The sequence below is a fragment of the Cicer arietinum genome, unplaced genomic scaffold (assembly GCF_000331145.2).
Source record: "Cicer arietinum cultivar CDC Frontier isolate Library 1 unplaced genomic scaffold, Cicar.CDCFrontier_v2.0 Ca_scaffold_5765_v2.0, whole genome shotgun sequence".
Taxonomy (NCBI): domain Eukaryota; kingdom Viridiplantae; phylum Streptophyta; class Magnoliopsida; order Fabales; family Fabaceae; genus Cicer; species Cicer arietinum.
In genome coordinates, this window is record NW_027339412.1 from 4,401 (window position 1) to 14,710 (window position 10,310).

General features: G+C 34.5%; 1 protein-coding gene across 1 annotated transcript; it reads left to right on the forward strand.

The window, feature by feature from the left end:
* Positions 1 to 1,334: 1,334 nt before the first annotated feature.
* LOC101495004 (DNA topoisomerase 2) lies at positions 1,335 to 9,428 on the forward strand. The gene is made up of 19 exons (XM_004517246.4): positions 1,335 to 2,021; positions 2,837 to 3,129; positions 3,224 to 3,290; positions 3,381 to 3,651; positions 3,736 to 3,935; positions 4,041 to 4,250; positions 4,426 to 4,539; positions 4,622 to 4,732; positions 4,824 to 4,988; positions 5,084 to 5,425; positions 5,513 to 5,646; positions 6,432 to 6,780; positions 6,879 to 7,065; positions 7,179 to 7,228; positions 7,319 to 7,762; positions 7,858 to 8,029; positions 8,142 to 8,200; positions 8,284 to 8,362; positions 8,478 to 9,428. The coding sequence occupies exons 1-19, from the start codon at positions 1,482 to 1,484 to the stop codon at positions 9,107 to 9,109; spliced, it is 4,419 nt and encodes a 1,472-aa protein (XP_004517303.1). The 5' UTR covers positions 1,335 to 1,481; the 3' UTR covers positions 9,110 to 9,428.
* The last annotated feature ends 882 nt before the right edge of the window (positions 9,429 to 10,310 follow it).

Below are 10,310 nucleotides of genomic sequence, written 5' to 3' on the forward strand. Positions count from 1 at the left end.
GATAAAGAATACATCTTTCTATTTAACAATAAAATTTGATTTTCAAAAATGGTCAACATAATTCAAACACTCAATCTCTTGTATTTTCCAGCACCATCAATTATAATTTTCGGATATAGATTTAACTTGCAATTCATATCAAACTTTTCTAATAAAATCCAAGTAAACCACTGAATTCATTATTGATTTTGTAACCAAAATGGTCTCTAAAATTATATATATTTTAAATATGTCCCTGACTCTATCAAATGATATTCACATTCGTTGTTCTATTAATCTTCGTTGATTAACACCATTTTATTAGGAGATCAAAATTAATAGTAAGTGGTTAAATAGAGATGTAATTAATAATAAAGGATTAAATAGAGACACCAATTTGACAATTTATATATATGGTGTTTAACATAAAGATGAATGTGAATATATTATTCGAGATCATCTTACAAAGTCAATGATAAATTTCATAATTTATTTAGACAAAACTTAAGTGTATGTTTTTATATGTTTTTGGTGTAATACTTAACTTAAAACACATTTTGTAATTAAAATAAATTTTTAGAAAATTATCTGTGAAAAAAATTAAAGTATTATGAATATTTTAAATCAAAAACAAACACCAAAAACACTTTTTTGTTCTTTACTATTAACATTACTCAAAAAAATTCACAATTAATTTTCTCGAGAATGTGCATAGCTCAAATATTCACCCATATCCGGTAGATGCTCCAACCCAAACTTGTCATTCACCTTTTTATTTTATTAATTTCACAATGTAAATCACAAAAGTAATAATTCTACCATTTATATATTTTTTTATAACAATTAGATCTTTTAAGTTGTTAAGCTACTTTTATGGTTTTATATGTGTAGGGATAATCTGACCAACCCAATCTGAAGCGTTTCATAAAAATGATTTGGGTCGAGTAAATCAGTGAAATTGATTACAAAAATGAACAAAATATTTAAAAAATTGGGTTTTAAATGAAATTATATCAAACTTATTTTATTTATGTGAACTATTTTTTAAAATTTACATAGATACTATCAAATGATATAGATCTCACACATTAAAAAAATCCATGTAAATTTTAACTAATAAAAAAATACATTAAAAATTATTAATTAAAGACTGTGTTCTGAAAGTGTTATTAAAAACAAAAATTTGAACTTTAATTAGACACAGAAAAACGTCACTTTCCTTGATCAGTCAAACGAATCACCCACCGCTGAAACCCAAACCCGAATACCAAATTAACCCTTATTCAAATTTCAAACTCCCGCTTCTAACCCTCTATTCAAAATTCAAACACCAAAACAACCGTTAGATCCTTCCATCCTCTCTATTCAATTCAAATTAATAAATCAAACCCTTCCATTCATTTCACAATTCATCACACACACTCTCTCGTCTCGTTTCTCATTTCTCTCAAACAAACACCACCGACGACACTACCTCCGTGTCAAGCACCACAACCACCGCCATGGAGAAACGACCTCTCCAAACAAGCAACGCCACCAACATTCCTTCGAAAACAATCGAAGAAATGTACCAAAAGAAAACGCAGCTAGAACACATTCTCCTCCGTCCAGATACCTACGTCGGTTCTATTGAAAAACACACTCAAAATCTCTGGATTTACGAAAACGACGAAATGGTTCACCGTTCAATCTCATACGTTCCTGGACTCTACAAAATCTTCGACGAGATTCTCGTCAACGCAGCGGATAACAAACAGAGAGATCCGTCAATGGATTCGTTGAAAGTTACGATCGATCCGGAGGCGAATACGGTTTCTGTTTACAATAACGGTGACGGTGTTCCGGTTGAGATTCATCAGGAAGAGAAGGTTTATGTTCCGGAGTTGATCTTCGGTCACCTTCTTACTAGTAGTAACTACGATGATAATGTGAAGAAAACTACTGGTGGACGTAATGGTTATGGTGCGAAGCTCACGAATATCTTTTCGACTGAGTTTGTTATCGAGACTGCTGATGGACGTCGTCTGAAGAAGTATAAACAGGTAACGATTTGTTGATTGGTAGATTTTTGTTGTTGAAGGTTTAGGTTCGCTAGGTTTTTTTCATGTTTGCGATGATGAACTGAAATTGAATTTGTTGATTAATGTTCTTATATGGTTTTTTTTATTATGTCAGAAGAAGTATAAAGAGTCGGTGATTAGTTTGATTGTTTCAGTTTTTTCTTGACGATTATGGTGATTTGCTTGTGGGTTGTAGTGGTGGATTTTGCTTTCAAATTTTTATTCGTACATCATTTTTTTTCGTTTTACTTGAACTGAAGTAATTTTTTGATTTAGGTTCCTGCTAGGGTTTTCCATGTTTGAGTTAATGAACTGATATTGATTTTTTTTATATAGCTTCCCACTATTGTTTTTTTAAGTTAAATGAACTGAAATTTTTGTTTATTTGATGATATTTTGTGTTATGCTCAAATTGTGACTGCATTTTGGTTGCTTACAGTACAGTATATTGTCATTGCAGTGTATGTTTCAGTTGAGGTTTTTAATTTTGGTTCTTTCCATGATCCTGATAGGGCTTTTAATTTTCATAAAGGAAATGAACTGAAGTTGTGGTTTATTTGAATATTTTTAATTTGATGTAGATTCTCAGTTTTTGCTATCATTTTTGTCGTAGCAGTTTTTATTTGAATTTTCAGTCTTCGATATATGAAGTTTCTGCTAGTTCTTTTTTTAATGATGATTAGCTGAAGTTTGTGTATGTTCGATGGTTCTATCTTCTCTGTAAAACTTTATGGACCACTTATGAAGCTGTTTGTTGTAATTTATATGATTATTGATTGATTGGTTTTCTTATGAAGGTGTTCTCAAACAATATGGGGAACAAGTCTGAGCCAGTGATTACCAAATGCAAATCTAGTGAAAACTGGACCAAGGTTACCTTTAAGCCTGACTTGGAGAAGTTCAAAATGACCTATCTTGAAGAGGACGTTGTTGCTTTAATGAAAAAGCGTGTGCTGGACATGGCTGGCTGCCTTGGAAAGACTGTTAAGGTTGAACTCAATGGCACCTTGCTTCGTATCAAGTCGTTTCGGGATTATGCCGATTTGTTCATGAAATCTGCTGAGAAGTCCAAACCCACGCCACTGCCAAGGTTTGTATCTATAGATATATTGTTTGAAAACTCAGCATGCGTGTGTGTTTTCCTCTGTTGTTCTATTTAACTTGATTTTGATTGTTGTTATTAGGATTCATGCCAAAGTTGGTGATAGGTGGGAAATTTGTGTGAGTCTAAGTGATGGGCAATTTCAACAGGTGATTAGTTATTTACTGAAGTATACTAGTAACTTGGAGGTTTCATTGATATTAATTTTTGTCTTACACGTTAGTTTTGTTTTTTACCAGGTTAGCTTTGTTAACTCCATTGCTACAATCAAGGGTGGGACTCATGTCGATTACATCACCAATCAGATTACTACCTATGTAATGAATAAAGTAAATAAGAAAAAGAAGGATGCCAATGTGAAAGCTCACAATGTGAAGAATCATTTGTGGGTTTTTGTCAATGCTTTGATTGACAACCCTGCTTTTGATTCTCAAACTAAGGAGACGTTGACAACTAGACCAGCCAGTTTTGGTTCTAAATGCGATGTTCCCGAATCAATTATGAAGGATGGTTCGTAGTGCTTATTTGTTTTGTGTAATGTGATCAATTAACTGGAAATGGCGCTTTACACTCACATGTTGTAAATATTTGCAGTCGAAAAATCTGGAATAGTGGACACCCTCCTATCATGGGCAGATTTTAAGCAAAGTAAAGATTTGAAGAAAACTGATGGAACCAAGACCCAGAGGCTTCGTGGGATTGTAAAGCTTGAGGACGCCAATGATGCTGGTGGAAGGAACTCTGACAAATGTACCTTGATATTGACAGAGGGAGACTCTGCCAAGGCCCTTGCTGTAAGTTGATGTCTATTGTCTATATATCAATTGATGTTTTTTTTAAGTTTTTGGTGTTTACAATATGTAGTCATTTAAATTTGATTTTTTCTTTTCTGTATGAAGATGGCTGGGCTCTCTGTTGTGGGTCGAGACCACTATGGCGTGTTTCCACTGAGGGGCAAAATGCTCAATGTGCGGGAAGCTAGCAGTAAACAGATTATGGATAATGAAGAAATTCAAAATATAAAGAAGATTCTTGGACTGCAGCAAAACAAGGAGTACACAAGCGTGAAGTCTTTGAGATACGGTCATTTGATGATTATGGCTGATCAGGTGAGAGTTAACTCCTTAGTTACTAATTATAGTATATGTTCAATTTCAGTAGAATATTATGACGAGGCACGTGCATCAGTGCATGCGTTATCAATGTTTTCTATATTCAGTGAGTTTTTTTTGTTCCTAATTCATCGAGCTAATAATCGCTTTTATGTAATTATATGCAATTTAGGATCATGATGGCTCTCACATCAAAGGGCTACTGATAAACTTCATTCACGCATTTTGGCCATCGCTGCTAAAGGTTCCATCATTCATGGTAGAATTTACCACTCCGATCATACGGGTAATAAATAATATATTGAGCTCTACATTCTTCTGATTATAACATCATTTTTGGATATAATATCTACATTTTTTCTATGCAGGCTTCTCATTCAAACGGGACCAAATTATCATTTTATTCCATGCCGGAATATGAAGGATGGAGAGAAAGATTGGGGAACAGTGCAAATAGTTGGAAGATAAAGTACTATAAGGTTTGTTGTTGTAAGCATGGAGAATCTACATGGTACGTTTAGAATTTTTTGCTTTCAGTGTTTTCTTATTTTGTTTCTTGTTTTTCTATAGGGGTTGGGTACAAGTACTCCTCAGGAAGGAAGAGAGTACTTTCGAGATCTTGATAAGCACAGAAAAGACTTCATTTGGGAAGATGAGCTTGATGGAAATGCAATCGAGTTAGCTTTCAGTAAGAAAAAAGCTGAAGATAGAAAGACTTGGATTCGAAACTTTGAGGTGTGATGTTTACCAATTGGGGAATCTGCAAACAAAAGTTTATCCTTCTTGGGGTGTATCTGCTAATAAAAGTTTACCATTTTCTGTTGTTGCAGCCTGGTACTTTTCGTGATCATGATGCCAAACTTATTAACTACAAGGACTTTGTTAACAAAGAGCTTATACTGTTCTCTAGGGCGGATCTTCAAAGGTCCATTCCCTCTATGGTTGATGGGCTCAAGCCTGGTCAGAGGAAGATTCTTTTCTGTTCATTTAAGAAAAAGTTGTTCAAAGAAATAAAAGTTGGCCAATTTATTGGTTATGTGTCTGAGCACTCTTGTTACCATCATGGTGAACAAAGTCTTGCTAGCACAATTATTGGAATGGCACAGGATTTTGTTGGCAGCAACAACATCAATCTTCTCAAACCAAACGGTCAATTTGGTACTCGTAACTTGGTAAGATGAACGTGCATATCCTTTGTGGCAATATTCACCTTGTTTCTTTTTAATATTTGTATTTACTGGATACTTTGCTCTTTCCAGGGTGGAAAAGACCATGCAAGTTCTAGATACATCTACACTGAGCTAAGTGCTGTTACTCGGTGCCTCTTTCATGAGGATGATGACAAACTGCTAGATTACTTGAATGAGGATGGGAAATCCATTGAACCAAACTGGTATTGTCTTCTTTCTTTCAATAGGGTTATCTAGTTATATATATATATATATATATTACAAAATACAAAATTAATGATTTGGCTCTAACTTTCCTAAGATTCTACACCTTAATGACCATTACCAAAAAATTTCCCTTGATCTATCTTTTGTTTTGCCGCAGAATTTTCTTTTGATTTTTGTTTACAACAATAAATCATTAAGGGTATCAGCTCCTAAAAAATATCAAAAAGCGTTTTTATCCCATGATTTTGTTTCCATTCAATTTTTAATTCTTCATATTTAATGTGTTTGAAACTCCCTATGCACATGCTAAAATTGAATGGAAAAGGACGGACAACGGCAACACAGAAGTAGGGAAAAATTGGGAATATTTGAAATTAGAAATGAAGGGCATATAAAATAGAATCTCTATGTATTTTTTTTACGAGAAAAGTTAGACATAATCCATGTTGATGGGTGAGTGGTATGGCAGATAAAAAGAAATTGGGGAAACAAAAAAAAATGATGAAGATTAAATTTTTTGGAAATCTTTAAATATTTGATCTATTAAAATATTTATTTTATTGATTGTTTTAGCATTAGGATTAAACAAAATCAATGGATGAGATTTGGTGTTAAACTAAACTTTGACACCAAGGTGTCAATTCATTGTATTCCATATATATGTGTGTCTCTATAGGATAAGCATATTTTTATTAAAAGAAAAATATAGGAAGACCATTGTTCACAACTAAGAAACACCATATACGTAGAACTGATTCAAGTTCTGCTTGTCACTATGCAGGTACATACCAATTATACCTTTGGTTCTTGTCAATGGTAGTGAGGGAATTGGGACAGGTTGGAGTTCTTACATTCCCAACTATAACCCACGGGAAATTATTGCCAATGTGAGGCGTTTGTTGAATGGTGAGGCAATGGTGCCAATGGATCCATGGTACAGAGGATTCAGAGGAACAATTGAGAAAAGTGCCAAGGAAGGTGGGTATATAGTCAATGGCTCAGTGATGGAAATAGATGAACAAACTTTTAGAATCACTGAGCTTCCCATTCGGAAGTGGACTCAGGATTATAAACAATTCCTTGAGTCCGTAACAGATGGGGCGCCAAATGTGAAGGATCCTCTCATTGAGGTATTATTTCCTTAACATTGAAATTTTTATCCTCTGATCCTCTAGTAGGTTAGTTTCTGACTTTTAAAAATTTCATTTGAAATTTTTCTATGATGTAGGATTTTAGGCAAAATGGAGATGATGCAATCGTAGACATCGAAGTCAAGATGAAGCTAGACAAAATTGCTACGATAATGCAAGAAGGACTATTCAAGAAATTTAAATTGAGTAGCACTATCAGTACTAGCAATATGCATCTTTTTGATGCTGAAGGAAAAATCAAGAAATTTGACACTCCAGAACAAAGTATAAATTCTCAATATGAGTGCTTATAAATTTGCCATCATAGTTGTTTTGATTCACATGTAATGTTTTTCACATTATTAAGTCTAACCTACTCACTTTTTGTGCCACTACAGTTCTGGAGGAATTCTTTCCACTTCGTCTGGAGTATTATGAGAAGCGAAAGGTTAGTAACTGAAATATTGTTATGAATCTTTATTTATATGCATATTAATTAATTTGAACTGAAATGCAATTTGTGTATGTATGCATGCAGAAATATATACTGGCCAACCTTGAACGACTTCTGTTGATTTTGGACAACAAAGTCAGGTTTATATTAGGGGTTGTGAGTGGAGAAATTATTGTAAGCAACCGAAAAAAAGCTGATTTGTTGATTGAGTTGAAGAAAAAAGGTTTTACTCCCATGCCGAGGAAAGGAAAATCTGCAGAACCACAAGTAGCAGGGGCAATTGATGACAATTCAGAAGAGCAGGAAGATGAACAGGATACTGTATCTCGGCCTGTCAGTGTCGAAGGAGCAACATGGGGTGACTACGAGTATCTTTTATCCTTGCCTATTGGAACTTTGACCCTTGAAAGTGTGCAGAAGCTGCGAGATGAAAAGGCTGAAAAGGAAAAGGAGTTTGAGATTTTGATGGGAACACCAACAACGTCATTGTGGATGAAGGATCTAGATGAGTTCGAAACAAAACTCGATGTAAGTTACTTTACATTCATTATTTCCAATACAACTTAAGAATGTTATGTATTATTATCTCTTAATATTGTTATTATTTTCTCTGTGTATTTCAGGAGCTTGATAACAAAGATGCAGAAGACGAGCGTAAAAGATCAAGCCAAGCAAGTAAAAAGGCTCCCAATGGTTTCGCTAGTAAAGCTGCAAAGAAGCCACCACAACCACGAAAGAATACTAAGAAGGCCAAAACTGTTGAGCCCGAGAATGATAATTCTTCAATGGAAATTGGTAAGCTTGAGTTGCTTTATTATTTACTATTATTACTATTAGTATTATGTGTAATCTTTTAAATTTTAATATCTATTTGGGTGTGAACTCTCTCAATTTGCTGCATCTTCAGAGAATCCTGTTGAAGTTGCAAAACCTAAAGGACGTGCAGTTTCTAAGAACACTCAGAAGGTATGCCAATTGCCAAATTTCTGCATCGCATGTTTTCCTTACAATCATGTTTAGCGCTTACACTTTCATGTGCCTATCATCAGGAAACTGATGATGATATTCTATCTCTTCAAGAGCGTCTCGCTGCATATAACTTTGAATCGTCGGGTGAAAAGTCAGCAGGTAAATATTTTTATGCTGAAATAGTTAAATGTTCTGAATCTTCAAAGTATTTTTTGCTAGTATATAGTCCTGTGGTTAACCATGCAAGTACTGATGATGGTGTTTTCATCCACAGCCATGGAAACTGAAGAACCCGCCGTGCCTGCTGCGAAGAAACCGATTAACCGAAGGGGTGGTGTGAAAAAGAAGTCAAGTACCATAGTGTTGGACGAATCAGATAGTGATAATGATGTTAACAATATTGATGATGATGACGACTTCGAAGTTCAACAGAAGGCTGCTCCTGCTCCGGAAGCTGGTAAAAAGAAAGGAGGAGGGAGAAAGCCTGCTGCTCAAAATACCAAGAAGGCGGCGGCACCTGCAGCCCCGAAGAAAAGAAATGTAGGTGGCAAACAAACAATGGGTCAAAAATTATTAACTGATATGTTACAGCCAGCTGAAGGCACAGGTACATCACCAGAGAAGAAAGTGAGGAAGATGAGGGAGTCTCCTTTCAACAAGAAAAGTGGTTCTATTTTGGGGAGGGCTGCTAACAAGGATATTAGTCCAATTGCAGATTTGTCTGCAGGTTCTGCGTCTAACTCTCCTGCAGATGATGATGTTGTTGAGATTGCACCACAGCCAACAAGAGCTAGACCTCAGAGAGCCAATCGTACTCAAAAGACATATGTTTTGAGTGAAACTGAGAGTGACAATGATTCTGATGATGATGCTGAGTTATCTGATTTTGATGAAGATGAAGATTAGACTGTTCCTTAAATGGTATTACAATGTTGGTGAAGCTTGCATTAGTGAAACTTGATGGGGGCTGCATTATTCTGTAAAAAATTGATCTGTGTCTTGCAGATTTTCGTTTTAGTTTGTTTTCTGACTCTAGACATGAATGCAGTTAGTTAGCATTAAAGAAACAGATTTATGACTCTAGCCATCTTTCTTCTTAACCCTTAGCTTTGATGGTTTCTTGACTTTGATGCATATTGCTCTTATTTTATCATCATTACAGTTGTATGTAAATTCAAATTTCGAATGTAGGAACCTTATTGGTGGAAACATTCTCCTTTCATCCTGACAAGTTTTGATTTGATTTATTGTCATTTATAAAAAATTAGATTATTGCTATTTAAAAGATTTGCATACTATTTTGAACTCCATTTTATAGTTTTTTCTTCTTCTGATGTTGTATCAAATTATTCCTACCTATCAAGTTCATGTCTTTTCCAATTCCTAAACATTGCCTTTTTCAATTAATCAAGGGTACCTGCATCATAAATTTTCTTATTCAACCTATAGAATGTGAACACCCTCCTCCCCGCTCATCCATGACATCAATAATGTGTGCATTGTCCATTCCTCTCAATATGAAGAGCTAGCTTTCTAGTCTATAACGTAACCACTGGTATCTATCACATTCATTCGATCATTGGGTTGCCAACATGATGCTGACGAAATCTGTGCACATGCTTGGGTTGATTTTTTAGCAGCTTATTCAACTCCAGTGACATAAGTTGCAATAACTCAAATTGTGAAACATCGATTAACTTAGCTTCAACATCATAATTTGCCTCCATATTTTGTTCTATACTAAATCTTTTCTATGTTATAACACCAGATACCTAATCTACTGAAAACATTTACAATTTATGAAGCAACCAATGTTGGTTGTTGTTTTGCCTGGTGACATTTAGTGAAGTTGAGATATGTTTCCACCATTTTTTTTTCAGTTATCAGTCTTAACATTTGCATATATAAATCATCAATATTGTGAAGGGAAGCCTAAATCTAACACCCCTAAAAAGTGGTTGTGAACTTCTCTACTCCTTCAACACATCCTTTAAATCCTTCTTATATATATATATATCATATTATTTTAATGGGTGGATTATCTATTTCTAATTAAGCATCATTTGCACTTTTCTGAATCATTACCTGTATGTATATATATATCACA